This window comes from Drosophila takahashii, chromosome 3R (genome assembly GCF_030179915.1).
Source record: "Drosophila takahashii strain IR98-3 E-12201 chromosome 3R, DtakHiC1v2, whole genome shotgun sequence".
Taxonomy (NCBI): Eukaryota; Metazoa; Arthropoda; class Insecta; order Diptera; family Drosophilidae; genus Drosophila; species Drosophila takahashii.
Window position 1 is genome coordinate 38822355 of NC_091681.1, and position 18864 is coordinate 38841218.

Consider the following 18864-nt stretch of genomic DNA (forward strand, 5'->3'; position numbering starts at 1 on the left):
GGGATAATGCGTAAACTTATGCGTTTTTTTTGGGAATAATTAAAGGTAATAAGGATTGGTTAATAACGATTTTTTCGAGCGAGCATAAATAATAAGAATATTTTATCATTTTTAAATAAATTATGATCATAAACCAGAGAAAATATTCTTTTAAAATGTCCTAGAAAAATTTAGCTATTAAATGGCGATTGCAATCCGAATATTTACAAAAAAAAATGGTATTTCATTATATTCAAATTTTAGATCCTAACCGCAGATGCATATCTAACCGCAATTACACAACTCTGACATTAAGCCAACCGAATAAATTTCTCATTGAAAACTTTTTGCAGCGCTGGTAATTAAAATTTATGCATCGAAAGTAGCATTAACTGATTGCCTTATCTGCATTATGACAAATGAATGGCACAACTAATTTGTAAATCAAAAAGAATTTGTTTATTCTCACCTCTAAAGTTCGTTCCGATTGAATGTATGTAAATGGCATCAACTTAATGAAGACATTATCTGATAAATAAATCACAAGTGGGCGTTAAGCCTATAAATTGCAGGCGAGTACAAGTGCTAGTTTGGCTATATACGATGCGATACATAAGTAAGTTTATATTACATGGCCATTAATTGCGATGGGAGAAGAGTTATGAAGTTGCCAATTAAAGAGCACATAAAGTGTGGATTTTACCTGCGGAAAAAAGGAGCTTTGATATTTGCAATTTATTTCTTTTACTAGCGCATATAATGGGTTTTAAATGGCGAAGGGGCGACATTGCGCATACGCCACGTTAGCCAGCGCAAAGTGGGCTGTCCCTAGAGAGTAGCCCCCTCTCTTTCGCTGTCTCTCTTACTCTCTCGCTGGAAACACCAATATCTAAACAGCAAATCAAGCTAACTTTTAATATGGCCACATTTCGATTAAGTTGGAGCGCGTGAAAGCGAGATGGGTTGCTGCTAGCTGCCAAGTGTGTGAGGGAGAGAGAAGGAGAGCGCGATGGCAGGGCAACACCCACTTTTATATCGATAGCGAGTGTGTGCGAGTGTGTGTGTAGAGGAAACCCCCCAGCGGGAACATTCCTCTGGAAAATAACATATTTTCAAGAGGTTTCTCCATACAAGCGGAAGGGACAAAACCTCATTCACCCCTTACATTTCTTCCGTCTCTGGTTTCAAAATACACGGGGGTGACACAAAAAGTAAGGGGGGAATGAGGTTTCTATGTGGTTTTCCTTGGGAATTTACATTTTCCCTACACCGTCGCCTGCTGAAAGAAACAGGATTTCCAACACTTTCTGCTAAAAGGAACAGGATTTTCAGCACACAAAGAACCACCTTCTTACTTTCCCGGTGGGCCGTTTGTTTGCCCGCGAGAGAGAGCGGTTGTCGAACGCAGTCAGTCGCTCTCTTGGCTCGCGTCCAACCGGAAGCCCAAACGAAACGCGCTCGCTCACTTGCTCACTCCATCTTGTGTGTTTGTATGTACAGCCCGTGCGTGTGTGCCAGAGCTTCCCCATTCCAATCAGAACGCGCACACAAGGAGTCGCCGTCGAATTTGAAATTCCTTGCCTTCAGTTGGATTTCGAACGTTTATGCGCGACACGCGAAACGCAGCGAATGAAGCGAGCGAAACGCGAATTGCCGTCGCCAAAAGCAAACAAAATAACAAGCAGTGATCTACATAAAAACGAAAACAGCCAAACATCCATCAATCGAATCGAAAACTGGAAAACTCACAGTTTTAATAGCCGCATTTTGATTAATTAAACGAGTTTCGGTTCCCGCATCACCGCCGTTCCATTGGCCATCGCGAATCTCAAAGCTCCAGCTAAACAGCTAGTTAGCCAAGTAGCTGGCCATGCTAAAAAGTGTATCTGTGCGTGCTGTGATCTTTGTCTTTTTTTCGCATTTCATCGCATCCATCAGTTGTCTGTGAATTTCGTGTGATTTGTGGCGCTTTTGTCTAGACACCAGCATTCAAAATCAAATCAAAACAAAAACTCACAAAACGTTCGCTGTGAAAACAATAAATGCGATTTAAAAGCAGTTTACATTTCTGTTTAAACGCCCAACAAAAAGGCCATTAAGTGCCATAACTGCCAATTGGCATACGAATCTTGATTAGCATAAATCAAACAAAGCAATTGGAGAACCAATATTCGCTGTCAGTCCCAAACTAAGTAAGTCTGCATTTATTTATGAATATAAATTAATTAATTAATATTTCACTTCTTAGTCATATAACCTTTGATATAATATTATTTATACATTTTCAATCAATAAGCAACTAATACTTCTAATACTAATTCGATTTAGGAATCTCACCATCTTATATTTCCCAAAATGTCTGGATTTTTAACTCCTTCTTTTTGTGAGCATCTGAAAATTAAAAAACTGGTTCCCAACTCCAGTGGCAACTCATTAGAGCGCTGTTAAATGCCATTCAATGATCGATTCCGATGATTGGCGAACTGCAACGTTGTGTGAGAACAGTTACAGCTTAAATTAGACATAAACAATATGATCTGTTGTATCAATTAGCTGAGCTCAAGCGCGGCCACAACACAATCTTTATGGATCAACAATGAAATTAGCATCGGACTAATGTTGAACATGTAAAGACCACGTTAAGATACCGATCTAAATAAATAAACTAGTTTGCGCTAATCTTTTGATAACCCCGGGTGGAAATCGTTTTACACCATGTTAGATATGCAGTTGCAGTTACCCAGAAGCCAAAAAGGGTGAAAGGGTCATAAATTTGACCACACCAAAAACGTGGCAACTAAATCATTTTCGATTGTGCCATTAGCGGCAGAGCGTATATCAAAAAAAATGAATATTGCCTTCGGTATTGTTCAATATTTTTTTAATTGAATTGTAATTTATGCGCTTGAGTTTTATATTCAGGCATTAACTGCCATAAAATATAGCAAGAAAAGCCATAAATTTCCGATCAACTTTTGAGCTGTCAGAGTGGAGGGATCCCAGGGGCTTGGGGGGATTGATATGAACCTGGCGTCCATTGGCAGTTCGACATGAGCGCAGTTTTGTTCTCGATTAGCCACCCGTTGAAAGACCAAGTGTCAAAAATCTCTCAAGCTTCCATTTGGCTGACCGGCCATAATTGATGGGAGCAGCTGAATGCTGAAACGGCTGAAAACTGAACTTGTTTCATGCATTCATTCAACACTCACAGTAGTTGGCATAATTACTCGCACAATTGCACCGTAGATACATAAATTTGCCGACTCGACTCGGGGCCAAACCCAAACAAAAGACTCCAGAGCAAAACTTGCAAGATGGAACGGCAGTCGGCAGTCATTAACATTCGAATTAACATTAACATTAGCTGGTATCACTACTCATTAGGGTCTCGTCTCTGCTCGGAACATGGCCAAAACTATTTGGTAATGCACATAAATTAGAGCAAGGTGTAAGCGCAGCTGATAATAAATTTTTAAGGGGGGTAGAAGGGGTTCTATAGCTTACAATCCTAAAGAAATGGAATTGTTCGGCAACAATTAGGCATCTTAAAGTGACTTTATCTCGAACTTGATTGCGCTCAAAGTGCTTTTATCGCCTTCCAACAAGCCGTGTTAAGTGAATTAGATGAGAAAGTTGATGAATTTTTAACGGCAAATTTTAAGCCTTTAAAGTGGGAAAGATTTTATTCCTATTTTGGAATAAGAATTTTCAGAAATAAATATTTTTTTATAAAGTTTAGACACGCTTTGACTTCACATATATTATTATCGTTTGAAACGAATGACCTTGAACTATAAAATGTTTCCCAAGTGCTGTGACTGATATTTTAAAACCTTGAACACTCCATCGAACTCTATCATTTCAATATCTATCCTTGACCATACCAATTAGCATCGAATGCAGCTATCTCACAACCCTTTGGCTTCACTTTCACTTCCTCGATCAGGTACTAACAAGTGCCATTCCATATAGCAATTAACTGCTGGCGCCACCACTGAAAGGACAACAGAATGGATGACCCAGACAGCCGAGTGGCCAGAGAATAGAGTCCCATAGAGCCCGACCGTGTTGACAATGACACAACATGACGGCAGATTCTCGAGTGCAGGGAAATATTGCCAAAAAGTGCCATAAAATCATTAGGTGGAAAACAGTAAAGTCGATTCCGTAGGGGCCATAAAAGCAGGCCAAACCTTTTGCGTCTGCCCTCCGAGGAGGTCATGAGTCAAAGGCGCTGCGTGTGACCAGTGGCACAGGTTACATGATCCCTCCTCACATCCCTGAGTTCGAGTTTGGGTTCGTGGATGGATCTGTGTGCGTGTTTAAGCGCCTTTTAATTTATGACACTTTTATGAGACCAACAAAAGCCATAAAACTGAAATTGGCTTCAAACATCAGAGAGGCAAAGGCAAAACAAAACTAGTTAAATGGCTCTGACTTTGTCTCCAGTTTGGGCCAAGAGAATTTTTCGGGAAATTGCATCATAAATCTTAACCCAAAAATGTTTAGCGAGGCCAAAGCAAAGGTCATCGAGAGTTAGGGTTGCCAGGTTAGCAAAGGGAATACATTGTTTGATGTGTAATGCAATAAGAGACATGTGAAAGACATCCAAAGTGAATAAGATTGTTTAAGATCCAAGAAAATATTAAAGTTCTAAAACTCTCAATTATAATTTTATCATTCCTTGAGATAAATATTAAAAAACTTTAATATATTATATTTTTAAAAATATTTTAAAACCACAAATATTTTAAAATATGAATATAAATATTTTTAATATTACATTTTTTAAGACGCCTGGCAACTCTGCTCAAACTACCCCCAGACACACTCGGCTGAAAATGCAAACTGCAACAACCCAACCTAATTATGCAATTTCAACACTCGCTCGCCAAGCTGACCACCGACCGACCAACCTACACAATCCCAAGTCGCCTCGTAGCCATGTCCATAACCATATTCATTCAGGTAGTGCTAGTTGCAGTTAGCCGACTCCGAGAATGCAGCACGCAAGTGGAAAGTGTATCGGCGGCAGAAACAACTGGCAGGCCATGATAAATGTGCCTTGGTGGCTCGACAGCAGGTCAACAGAACGGGCCAACGGAAAACAGGGCCCAATAGGAAGTGAGGCTCTGGACTGGAGACCCATTGACCCATCGTCCTGGAAGTCCTGCCGTGCCCTGCGAGACGGCGGCTAATTGCGTGTCAGCCAAGGACCTGGCCTGGTAGATAGGAGATCCTGGCGAGGTCCTGGCACTTCTCGGTAGCCGGGAACTTGGCGACGGCAGTCTGAGTGGCTTGCTGTGTGGGTTATAAGTGCTATATTTTAAAGGTATTCAAAAAACTCTGACTGGCTGATAAAAAAAAAGTCTCAAAAACATTTCTTTAGAACCTAAGCAGTTTAACTAGAATTAAAATGAAATTTTAAGGCATTTTTTCAACGGTAGCTAGGAGTTCATTTTCGCTTAATTGTGAATAACAATGGCCCCCAACTTAACCATAAATCACAATTATGCCACGCCAAACATTTGAATCAAAGCAGGCGTTTACTGTTCTCCAATGCTTATCCGCAAAACATTGTTTACCAGTGGCGCGAGATTAAATTCCTATCACATTGCCACATAAATCATATATGGTATAATTTTTAGCCTGAATACAAAGAGTCAGCCCGATAAGCTTGCCTTATTCATGGCGATAGGGCGATATCAACGGGGATTTATCGAATCGGGGCCTGGTGGAACCTTCGCGAGGGAGGCATAATCTTCGCTCTTATCCGAGGGTCTTTCGGGAAGCTGTGGTGGTGCACAAAAGCCGCAACGAAAACCGATTTCGATTGAGGCTGCATTTGAACCTTATCTCGATATTTCTCAGGCTTAAAGTTCATTTGTGCCTCGAGCCGGCGCCAAAGGCTAATAAAAATAGAAAACTTTCAAACACATTTTCCTTTTTTCATCATTAGGTGGCCATAATTAATTAATTAAAGACTAGGAAAAATTAGGCGACATCTTTTCACAGTCAAGAGCAGCGATTAAATCTTGACTTTTCCACAGTAATTAATTCCTCGGGTTTTTTCTCTCTCTTTCTCTGTGTCTCTGTATTTCTCTGTGATTCTCTTCGATCTCACAAATGTAAATGTCACCCAAGAGGGAGCGAGAAGAGAAGACATAAGCCGCGCCGACGCCAAGACACTTAAAAGCTTTGGTCAGGGACCGACGGTTGGGATGGTATGATATGGTATGGGGGCCCAATCGAGAGACACATTCGAGGCACATTCCCCGGGAATCTGGCGGTCCGCGTGCCGAAAACTTGTCACTGCGGCTGCACAGGAAAAAGAGTAGATTTGTAATTAGTAAAAAAAAATGTTTAACATATGGACACAAAGATATAAATATGATTAATCTAATTATATTTACACTTTAGTTATGATTTTGATACGATATCGAATAAAATCATATAACACGAGACGTCTTTTGATAATAATCTTTTTAACTATGATTAATTTAAATAGTATTTTTTTCTACACATTAATGTATCCCAAAAATAAATGCTGTTTTACGAAGTTTAAAAGTTAAACTACCATAGAATTACGAAATATCCCATATCAGGTATCTTTTCTTCCAGTGTACAAAGTGATATTGGGGCGGGGAGGAATGGGGGACACCTACCTGGTATCTCGGTATCGGCAGAGATCAAAAAGACCGGGGGACAGGCTTAATTTAGACGCCATCTATGTTCACCGCAAAGGACACCCGATTCGAGTTCGTTGCTTGAGTCTTTCGTATTCACACGCCCTGTGGCCTTAAAAATAAATAAAGGGGCCTGCATAAGAGGGCGCCCACTTAGCATAGATACGCGTATCAGCCTGGTAATTAATTATAAAACAAAATGCACAAGCGAACGAAACATTATCAGTGGAAAAACTTGCAATAAGTCACCATTTCCGCCATCAGTTTCCCTGCCGAAGGCAAGTTGATAAGCATTAATGCGCCTCTATCCGCGGCGATGTTTAAGAACTGACACACACTCAAAATCAGCGATTGGAACAATCATCAGTAAGCGGGGGAGGGGTGGGGGTGCTCACTTATCTTTCCATATTCAAATTGAGTTCTTCGTTTTTTTGTGTTGTTCAGGAATTTGTAAGTAGCCGTCGCACTTCAATTGCGTTTTAGTTGCTAAGTCAAGTGCCTCCTTGAATTGAGTGCGGGCAGGGGGAAGTGAAGGGGGCACCTCGAAAAGTGGAGCTCGGGGAGTTACTTTGATGGATAACTGCAGCGGTTGTTTAAAGGGAACCCCTAATGGCACTGCGATAACGAACCCAATCGGTACTAGGCGCTAGGAAAATAACTAAGCCATTTGGGTTGAAAACTTTTCAAGCAATAAATATAAACTCATTTTCAGTTTACAGTACATTATATTAACGATAAGAGGGCGCTGATAACTAGCTTAAAAGCCTTGAATTTTGTTACATTTCTTTAGTTTAAAAAAAAACCTAAAGAAATCTATAGCTATAAGTTTCTTTACTCAGCTGATCAAACTTTAATTACTAAAAAAAAGAAATCAAAAATAGAAGTGGTATAAATAACAACAAGTTCTATTGGATCCTTATTTTCCCCTTTTTAAATGTTAAACCTTAGTGCCTTTTTTAATAATATTTTTTATTCACTAAAAATAAACTTTATATCTAGAAGCAATATCGTATCGCCTGCAAATATTCATAAAACGCTTTCTACCCAAGTTCTATTGGATCCTTATATCCCCTTTTTAAATGTTAAACCTTAGTGCTTTTTTAATATTATTTTTTATTCATTAAAAATAAACTTTATATCTAGAAGCAATATCGTATCGCCTGCAAATATTCATAAAACGCTTTCTACCCACTGAAGAACGAGGTGTATCTCCCAACCTGTGATGGAAATGCCATCAAAGAACCCATCTGAACCCCCTTCCCCTTTCGGCTAGATGCATTTGCGACATTAAAGACGAACCAAAGTCCATAATTACAAGCCTCGAAACTGCCTAAAACACTCAACGGCCGCGGGCCAAGTATGTCTTCGTCTGGCGGACGACAGCTGGAAGATTCTCATAATTACGCATAAAGAAAGAAATAAACATACAAATTTGAATAAAAACGATATAACCGCAGAGACATCGCAGTCGCAGCCACGGAGGTTGAGGTTGAATCTCTGATCTCTTTGGATCTTTCGAATCTGAGGCTGGCCTGGCGCACTTCGGCATTAAGAATCGAACCACAAATCCACTTAAAATCACTACAAAAACCAATAAAGATCGCTTTCATCTTTGCCGAGAGAGAAGAGAAGCGGAGATCCCGATCCCATATACCAAGCAAGTGAGGGAAAAAGACGATGATGATGACGATCAATGGGAATTGTGATCATCGAGATGCAAAGTACCCGAGAGAGTAAGACTTCATTGGGTTTCCCGGAGGAGGGGTGGGAGAAAGCCGAAGAAAGGGGTTGGTCGCGGGGCGGATAAGCGGTGACGCCACTTTGAAAATTCTGGCGACATTTCCCCGACCCCGAAAATCATTTGAAGGGTTTTTCTTTCTTTGGTTTTTGTTTTTGGGTTGGAGAAGGATTAGAGTGGAGCCAGGGCAATTATCATTTATCTGCATGTTATCAATAGTTCAATGGGCCTGAGAATAAGGCTCTCATGCACTTTCTTTCAGTTTTCCCCTTTCCCGGAAAGCGCGTGCCAGTTCCATTCCATTCCGCGCATTCGAACGATAAGCTCCATAAAAACTTTATCGCCAGCTCCGCCTTCAATTTCAACTTCAACTTGAGCTTCAACTGGGACCGAAAGTCGCAGGCAGATCGTGTGGATGATCACATTAACGGTCTGGCGCATGATATATAAAGCTGTTCACAAATTAAGGTCCATTAGCGCAGCAGGATGTGTCAGCGCGGATTGAAATATGCGCTCCGTTCGCTCCTCCGAAAAACCCCATCCCTGCGGCTTTTGTTTTGACATCTTTCGTACCTCACCTTGGACTTGGACCGACTGCCTTTTGTTCTCTTTTTAGCCACTTTTGCTTTGCATTTTAATGGAGCGAATATCTGGCCCTCTCTTTTTCGCTACCCCGAGAACCTTTTCTTGTTTTGGCCGATTGCCAGAAACTAAGGCAAATTGCTTGATTAATGACTTCTCCTGGGGTCTCCGGTTTCTGGGCAAGTGATTTGTGGTCGGTCAGGCTGCGGTTCCGAGTTAGGAACCTAATGGTAGCGGATTGACAAATTATATCCTAAAATATCTGAATTTATTCAAAGAAATTACTGCGATTCTTAAGATTCCATTAATATCAACTATTTAAACTGCAATATTTTCCTGCCACGCACTTATCTGACATATTAACCCTCTTAAATTACTTGTGGCTACAGGAATTTCGAACACTCATTCCTCTTTCCAACGAATTATTTGTAATTCCCCCATTGACGTAGTTGCAATTTGAGTCATCTGAATTAATCGCCTGCCATTAAGGCAGTATAAACACAAACACACACATGGCTGAGCGATCAATTAATCCGAGCCTGTCCAGATCCTGTGATCCTTTCTCGGGGACAGACACACGCCCAGGCAATTTAATGAGCTGCTGACAATGGGCCGGGCCTTCAGTGCCCACAATATCGCCTCGGTTTCTGATTGTTATACACGCAGGAAAATTAATATCAGTTTCAAGTGGATATTGAGCAAGTGTGACACTGAAAATATTTCTTAATAATGTTTTCTTAGATGGAGATAATATAAAGTGGAATACTATAGTATTTAAATTTCAAATTTTCAATTTTGAACCTATGTTTAGTTTTAAGTTCTCTGATAAACAAACTAAAGATCCCGAAGATCTTAATAATGTTGTTTTAGATAGAGATAATATACAGTAAAATATAGTATTTAAATTTATGTATAGAAGCTAACTTAAATACTCCAAATTATCAAGTTCTTTGATAAGCAAAACTAAAGATCCCGAAGATCTTTTCTTTCTGTGTAAGATTTGAAATGAAAATGGGTATAGGATACTCGGGATTAGGGTCTGGAAAAGCGGATTAGAGAGGACGAGTGGTAGAGTGCCTACCGTTTTCGGAGGGTCTCAAGTACCCAGTACCCCTGGACCTGCTTCGATTCCTTAGCTCAAGTGTGCGGCACATCATTTTTCAAGACTTACATGAAATTGACTAATTTTCGAGTCAGCGCCTCTGCTGGCGTCGCTGCCGACGTAGGCGTCCGCTGGAAATGCACCTACAAATTTTTACCTGTCAGCCGACTGCCTCTCGCTCTTTCTCTTGCGAAGATTGGGTGACATTACCGGAGGAGAAGAAGGGAGAGAGGAGTGAAGAGCGAGTGCCCATTGATGAAATTGACTTTTTATGTTGTTGCCGTTGACTTCTCGCCGACTCCTCTGCCGGCGCCGCAGTCGCTGCCTGCGTTGACGTCGACGCTCGGAACTGGATCTGGATATTTGGGATTAAGTTTTTGTTTACTTCGAGGCGTTTTTTAGTTTGTTTGCTCGCCTCAAGGAAGTCGGATCGTTGTGCTCTCGCTCTCTCTCTTTAAAAAAATAAAAGAAAAACATTTCAAAACCCAAAAACAAAAGCTCCGGAATCGGTTAAGTGCTCGTAAATGGATTAAAACGAAATTTATCGCTTTATAGGCCACATTAATCAAATGTCTTACAACAAGGCCCATAAAATGCCATATAAATAATAAACAAACTTCGTGTAAAAGTGCAATAAAACATTTCGGAGCTTGTTGCAATTAATCTGAATGCATTTGTGATACGATTATTTATTTACACTTCCCAAGCGACACCGTTCATATCAATAGCCTATAGCTATAGCCGCTATATATATCATATCGGAATCGGTCTCAACCTCAACTTGAACTGAACTGAGCTGCGTGCGTGGCCCATTAATCATTCTAAAACGAGCCGCGAATCGCGAATTATTCGGCCATAAATCATGGGCATCTTGCTGAGTGATGGCGATGTAAGTTTACCTCACGTTTTTCACGTTCTCGTAAATATGTCACCGAACATGTGCCAGAGCTTCTTTTTTGGCCGGGCTATCAGGTTACCAATTCGAATTAAAGATATCAAGAGTCTCAATCATAAAAAAACTACTTTTTAGTATGATATTGTAACAGATCTTTAATGATATATTAGATCTTTAATAATATTTATTGTCACAAATAACATATGTTTAGTTCTCCGTATTAGGTGACTAAACTGAGTAATGAAAGTCTTAATCTTTTTAATCGTTTAAATCTTGATATCTTTCTTATTAATTTTTATATTTTGTTAAATACATTTAATAAGTAAGGTTATCCATTTCTGAACTTAAACTGTCTGTTTTAATCTTTCACTAGAGAAAAGCTAATCAGATTAATTAGTTTCGCATCGACTTTAATAACTCCTTAATCTCCTTGCATCTATTAGTTGTAGTAAAATGATTTTCCCCAGAAGAAATGAGCCTTGACAGGCGGCAAACTTAAATGGCTGAGAGCGATTAGGCCAAAACAAAATCCAAGACCGAAACAAGCAGTTAAGTTGGAACAGGATTAGGAGGGGGAAGAGAGGGGCAGGAGAAAGCGCGGAGAGAGCCTGCGGAATAGCGAAGATCAATGAATGAATGAGTCAAGTGGAGGAGGAGGTGGATCGAGTGGAGAGGAGAGTGGAAAACAGGATCCTCCACTTGACGGCAGAGCGCCAGCTTGAGAGCGGGATGAAAACAGAAAACAAGACACAAACACTCAAAGCGCCGCTCATCCTCGTCCTCGTTCTCCACTTATCCTCTGACCCCCGCCTCCTCCCCTTTTAAGATCCTCCTCTTCATCCTGCTTCTGGCTCTTCAACCTTTGTTTTGTTTTTGCCGGCCATTCCCGCTCAAGTGGTTTTCTCTGTTTGTTTTTGTTCCTTCATTTGCGGTGACAAATTATTAACGTTATATGTGGTATAGGTATAGCTATCGGTATCCTCTTTTGATTCCTTTCTTTGCTACACTCAAAAAAATTTATTATTATAAGGTTTATTAATATTATATTTGGTTTAGGAATAGGTTTCGGTATCTGAACTTAAAGATTTAGTCTTTAGATTTAATTAATTTAGAAAATTATTTAATACATTTCTGAAACCTTTAGAATTTTTTTTTTAAGTGCCCTTTTATGAAATAAACTTTTTATGGCTGTTAATTTTTAATTCCTCGCCTCCTTTAGGGGGATTTTCAGCTTGTCCCTTTTGCTGATCGGTTTTTAATAAGCGCCAAAGCGCCAAGACCTCTTCTTTACTCGCACATTGGCTTAGCATCAGTGCTGCCATCACTCAGCTTGAAAAACAGGACAGATAAGCCAAAAAAAACCGGGAAAAAAAGGACAAAAATTTTTTAAAAAGGACAAAAAAAGGGACAAAAGTAAATGCGCCTCCATTTTTCTGTTTTACCAATGGGTTATATAATTACTTAATTTAAATGGATTTTATATTAAATTCAATTATGTAATGACCTACTGCGCCCGACTCACATCCTTCTTTGTTTGATCATTTTACCATGGTTTATTTTTGTGCGTATACGTAATAATCTAAAATTACGTAAATTAAAAATTAAGAAATTTTTAAAGTGTTTTCCTCTTTTTTTGCTACAAAAAAAATCGTACTGTATAGAAAATCCATCGACTGCTTTACGTCTCTTTGATAATTTGTAAAAATAGTTATTTTTTAAGGGCCGAACTGTAAGATTGATGGTTAAAAAGGCGTTTTAGCATATAAAAACAGGTTTACACACTTTCGACTGGCAAAAATAACACTCAAAACCTTATTTTTGAAAAAAGGACAGATTTCCGGATAGGGGATGTTTGAAATTTTTTCCGGATAAACCCGTTAAAAAAAGGACAGATCTGTCCGGAAAGAGGACAAAATGGCAGCACTGCTTAGCATACGTCATGAATCATGATCCCTTCGGATCCCTTCTGTTCGCCCATTCAAAAAGGATGAGGGCTCTTTGCCCGGCCGGCTTGTTGACAATTTTTCGTGTGGTCGCCGCCTCCTTTGATCTCGTCGAGCAACTTCCACTCCGACTTTAACTCCATCGCCATCGCCATCGCATCTCGCACTCGGCGCTCCTTTGATCGAGTGATCTTCCAAGGGGAGCGACGTCATTATGCACGCGTGGTCAACTCTTTGATTGCCTCCGCTCACATGGTCCGCTGGAATTTGGGGAATTGCAGCCGAAATTGCTGCACTGATCTTCACGTATCCCCCCTTCCCCTTTCCCCCTTCTTCTACCACCATCCCCCTCCCCCTTTCACATTTAATTTGTTTTGACAGTTGCGTGTTGAGTCTTAAATATTATTGCTCATACGTCACGTTGCACTCGATCAGTCTGATTGATTATCCCATAATATTATGCCATTTTGATTTAACTTGGCAATACGCAATTTTTTTGTATTTATAATCGCTTTATTTCTTGTTTAAAATTTGATTGGTTTTTTATAAATACTTTTAAGTATTTTAAATAAATTATAATTAAATTATTTAATACAAAAGTACAGATGAACAGCATTTAAATAATATAAAGTGAAAGCTCGATTTAAATGATCAATTAATACAAATGCAGTATTTTTAGTCAGTTTCATTTGTGGTTTTAAATTAAAGCTCAAAACGAAAAAAATATACACTTTTTGTGATGTGTTGAAATTACAGTCTATTAGTAAGAAATGATTTTAATCTTAGAATTTATGTTTATTTTATTTATTTATTTATGTAATTTAAAGCTTATTTTTAATGCAATTCATTGCTCAAAATGCCGGCGGCCTTGCATCGATTTCTGGCCCAACAGCTTGGCTGCCTGCAATTACATTGAACTGCAATTTAAAATCTTTTAATGCCACGAATATTGCCCAAACTTTGCCATTCCCAGTCCCCCGCCCCTTAAGTGGCCATCTGTTTACAAATTAAATTTATTTGCAGCCCCCTCGAGGCAAACGGGAATGAGAAAAAATTAAAAATTTCATACATCATCGCATTAAATTTGTGGGATAAGATAAAGACGTCAAATGTTTCCCCTCTTTTTTTTTGCTTTTTGTTGCTGACTGTAAAGGCAATTTAAAAATATATTCGAATATATCCGCATAAATAAAAATATGCAATTGGCGCCTTAATTGAAATCGATGTGAAGCACAGATTTCGATGATCGCTGACGGGTTTCGTTATTGTTGCTTCTCTTTGGCTGTTGAACTTTTCTGAAATAGGAATACAACAGAAATTCGGTCTGAATAAAAATTTAAGTGTATGTGGGGGAAAACAGCCAACGCCACTTGAAAATGTTTCCCTCATTTGGTGCAAAAATGTTGAATGAACAATGAAAATCTTTTGTGAAATAAAAATCAATTGTAAAAATGAAAAAGGAATTCGATTTAAAATGTAATGCTTTGATTATGTTTTAATGTTTTGCTGGCTGATGGAATATGAAATATTAATTGTAATAGATTAAAATATTTCCACCTGAGCACATTTAATTAGAATATCATTTTCTATTAATTCTACTCCTTCGAGTGCTGCTCTTTCTTTATCTGTTCTTTATGGAATCATACATTCGTACTTCCCCGATTTATAATTTCAAACTGAGTACCGAGTGCCTGCAAATGACACTTTATGGCCTGAAATCGAAGTGCCTACGCACCCGATAAGTGCTGCGAAGCCAAAGATACCGATGCACAAACTCACGGATGCCAAGATACACGATGCAGAGAGCGCCATTAACTCGAGAGTTGGTAACCGAAAGGGCGCAGTCCGGGAAAACGGGTTCCAAACCGGAGGAGGGGGTACCACCGGGGGAGGGGTGTAGTGGTAGAGTGGCAGACGCAGGAGCTGCCGCGGAGTTGAATCCAAAATGGCTGCCCAAGAAGGGGAGTTGCCCAAATGACAGAGCATCCAATGGCAGTCCCTGAATGAAAGAGATGGAGATGAGAGCTGGGGAAAGAAGCCTAAAAGGGATGAGATGGTATGGCAGATGGCCTCTGGGAAAAGTCCTCCAATAGTATAGTATTAGAAAGGCATTTCATCCCCAACTCTCCTAAATATACTTTCTTTGGTATTCTTTTTTTTTAATGATATAAGAATGAATTATATGAATAATATAAGATTATCATGTACCAGAAAACACCAAAATATTTTATTTAAGAACGAAAAACAAAGAGATTCACATTTTTTAACAAGAAATTTTAAACTACAAATGAATGTTAAATGTAAAACTGTTAAATTTGTTTGTTTTCGGAAATTTAGTAATAGTTTGTATGAAACCAGACATTTAAATTAAAATAACAATTTTGACTGAAAATAAATTAATAAAATAGTAAATTAAATATATTAAATTTTAATGTTAATTCATAAGTGCAACTTATAATACTATTTATTTTATTTAAGATCTTAATTTTTATCCTCTTACAAATTTAATTTATTTTTCTACCTTAAATTTAACTTTAAATACTTTCTTTTATTCAAGATCTCTTATTTTTTTTAACATCTAACTGATGAGTATTCCTTCTTCTACTTACAGTCCACATCGGATCAACTGTCGACACGCGACTATCCGCATTTCAGCGGTGACCACCAGAACGTGACGCTGCCGGTTGCCTCTGCATCCGCATCCGCATCCGCTTCAGCCTCGCACGCGGCCGCCGTAAAGATGTACCACAGCAGCGCCGTGGCGGCCTACACGGACCTGGCTGCCGCCGGGAGTGCGGCCAGTGCAGGAGTGGGAGTCGGGGTGTCCGGCTATCACCAGCAGGCCGTGAATGCCCCCGTCTACGTGCCCTCCAATCGCCAGTACAACCATGTGGCGGCGCATTTTGGCAGCGCTGCGGCACAGAATGCCTGGACCACCGATAGCTTTGGATCGGCGCATGCGCAGCTGCCGGCGCAATTTTATTCACCCAACGCGGCCGTGATGATGGGCTCCTGGCGCAGTGCCTACGATCCCTCCGGATTCCAGCGCAACTCGCCCTACGAGAGCGCCATGGACTTTCAGTTCGGCGAGGGACGCGAGTGCGTCAACTGTGGCGCCATCTCAACACCCCTGTGGCGACGGGATGGAACGGGGCATTACCTGTGCAACGCCTGTGGGCTCTACCACAAGATGAACGGAATGAACCGGCCGCTGATCAAGCCCAGCAAGCGCCTGGTGAGTGCAGTGAGTAGTCCCCCGCCTGATCTTCTCCAGAATTCAGTGTTAATTTTTATCTTTTCCTTCTTTAGACCGCCACTCGGAGAATGGGTCTGTGTTGCACCAACTGCGGCACTCGAACCACGACACTTTGGCGAAGGAACAACGACGGGGAGCCTGTTTGCAATGCCTGTGGGCTGTACTACAAGTTGCACGGCGTGAACCGACCTCTGGCCATGCGCAAGGATGGCATCCAGACGAGGAAGCGAAAGCCCAAGAAAACGGGCAGTGGCTCCGCGGGGGGAGCGGGAGGAGCGGGGTCCGGATCGAGCTCCACTCTGGAGGCCATCAAGGAGTGCAAGGAAGAGCACGGTAAGTGGTGTCTGTTGGGATAGGTGGAGAATAGAATTTTCTCTTTCGCCTGTTAAATTTAAAGGAAGCTTTAAACTCTGATTTCTCATACGATTTCAAGGTTTTAGCCCTACTTTAAATTTAACATACGGACGAGAAAACGGTCCTAAATGAGATATCTTAATTGAATACATCAGACCATTTCGTATGACATGTCCCCTCTATATATTCATACCCTTTAATTGAAGAATTAAAGACTTAAAGTCTATTTAAATGAACAACTAAGCAAATGAACAAAAGAGAATTGAGGAAGTACTGAGAAAGTAAACCACTGATGAATATTGGAAGTGGAAATTACCCTTACCCTTACTTATGGAATAACTACCTAACTTTAAAGCAAAATTAACAAAATATTGATTTCTCATTAAATTATGGCTATATATAAACTCATTATATATGAGCAGTCTAATTCTTTAAGATAATAAATCTAATTTTTAGTACATTTTTTTCAAAGTTGTAGGACATTTAGTTTCTTGGGTACATATTCATTTTAGATCTTCCAAGATTGTAATCTATTTTTTTTCCCTCTACAGATCTCAAGCCCTCGCTTAGCCTGGAGCGCCATGGCCTTGGTAAACTGCACGCGGACCTGAAGAGCAGCGCCAGCAGTAGCAGTACGCTGATGGGACACCACAGCGCCCAGCAGCAGCAGCAACAGCAACAGCAGCAGCAACAACAGCAGCAACAGCAGGCGGCGCACCAGCAATGCTTTCCCCTCTACGGACAGGCGACGACGCAGCAGCAGCATGGTCAGCAACATGGTCACGGCATGGTCACGCCCACCTCCGGTCAGTCCCAGTTGAGTGCCCGTCAGCTGCATGGAGCAGCAGGAGGATCGCAGCTCTACACGCCCGGCGGCGGCAGCAGTGCGTCGGTCGGAGGAGGCAGTGCATCCGCCTACACGGCGCACAGCGTGGAAACGCCCACGCTGAGCAATGGCACCCCGTCGCCGCACTACCAGCACCACCACCATCACCTGGGCGGATCCCATGGTCATCATGTGACAGCGGCGGCGGCCCATCATCATCTGCACGCGGCCGCCGCAGCTGCTGCTTATGGGGTGAAAACGGAGGCGAGTGCCACCAACTACGACTATGTAAACAACTGCTATTTTGGGGGAACCTTTGGGGCGCTGGGAGGGGCGGCATCCACGGCGGCCATGGCGGGAGGAGCGGCCAGTGAGCTGGCCGGCTATCATCACCAGCACAACGTCATCCAGGCGGCCAAGCTGATGGCCACCTCGTAGGGTTAAACCTGGCTCTGGTTCTGTGATGTGATCTCCCTCCTCCGCCTCCTCACCAACTGCACCCCAAATCGTGGCATTGAAAAGACTTTAGACCTATTTACCTTTAGTCCTATTCAGCCCCGTTTGCCGGATTCCATTTTAATTCATTTTATCCCAATCATAGTTGTTTAAATTTCCGTTTTCTAAAACGCAATTTCAGAAAAAGATTAATTTATTCAACTAAGATTTTGCTTAATCTAAATTCAAAATTCGAATCGCAAACGGGGTGTTGCTAGGTTAAGAACACATAGTTTTTATGATCTTGTAAATAACTTATAGCAATTCTCGTTGTACAAATCTACGTCTATATGTTTGTGCTTATCCATGGAGTTTATTATATATGTGTGTACAGATATCGTTTATCGCTTCGTTTATAATGTAGTTCCATTTAGGTCCTTATCATAACTCGCGTTCGACTAGCTTAAATATTCTACGTGCACTTTGCACTCCCCACCCACCCTTTCATAGAACATTTAACCGTAATCGTACTTAGTAGTATAGTATTATTGTAACTGTGGTCTTAAATATCAACGCTAAATAAAGATTGTATTACAACATAATTCAAGTCGAATTCTACTCTTTTCTGGGTTTAAAAAACACAAGAAATATTAATATGAATTTTTACTCATTCTTTATCAAGTAAAAAAAGAGTTCAAGAGTTTAAAAAACAGTGACGATGGCACCTTCAACATATTCTATTTTTTTGTCGTCTCAAGCTAAATTCATTAATTTCAATTTAAAAAATTTCATTTCAATTTAAAATGTTAAAAAAATAAACTTTTATATCTTGATAATATTTTTACCAGTATTCCGTCTATTTAAGCTTTGGGCTGCGCTTAAATCCAGTAAAAAAGGTGGTGTATAGTTTTAAGCTGGGCTTAGCGCAGCCTCAAACCAATGATCAAAAATTTTACCTGACATTTACATCTTCAACTCTCTTTATATTCAAGTACTACCGTTATATTTAAGGTCTTTTTACGAAATGTTCGCTATCGCTAGCTATAATTTGTATGCTTTTTTCCAAAA

General features: G+C 40.4%; 1 protein-coding gene across 3 annotated transcripts; it reads left to right on the top strand.

The window, feature by feature from the left end:
* Positions 1-1409: 1409 nt before the first annotated feature.
* pnr (pannier) lies at positions 1410-18398 on the top strand. Of its 3 annotated transcripts, none has more exons than XM_070217572.1 (4): positions 1410-2171; positions 15537-16169; positions 16235-16514; positions 17087-18398. In XM_070217572.1, the coding sequence occupies exons 2-4, from the start codon at positions 15666-15668 to the stop codon at positions 17797-17799; spliced, it is 1497 nt and encodes a 498-aa protein (XP_070073673.1). In that variant the 5' UTR covers positions 1410-2171; positions 15537-15665; the 3' UTR covers positions 17800-18398. The 3 variants fall into 3 exon arrangements, with proteins under 3 accessions (XP_070073673.1, XP_016996689.3, XP_070073672.1); XM_017141200.3 differs by lacking the exon at positions 1410-2171 and adding an exon at positions 10591-10976 and having other exon boundaries at positions 15537-16160; XM_070217571.1 differs by lacking the exon at positions 1410-2171 and adding an exon at positions 10598-10976.
* The last annotated feature ends 466 nt before the right edge of the window (positions 18399-18864 follow it).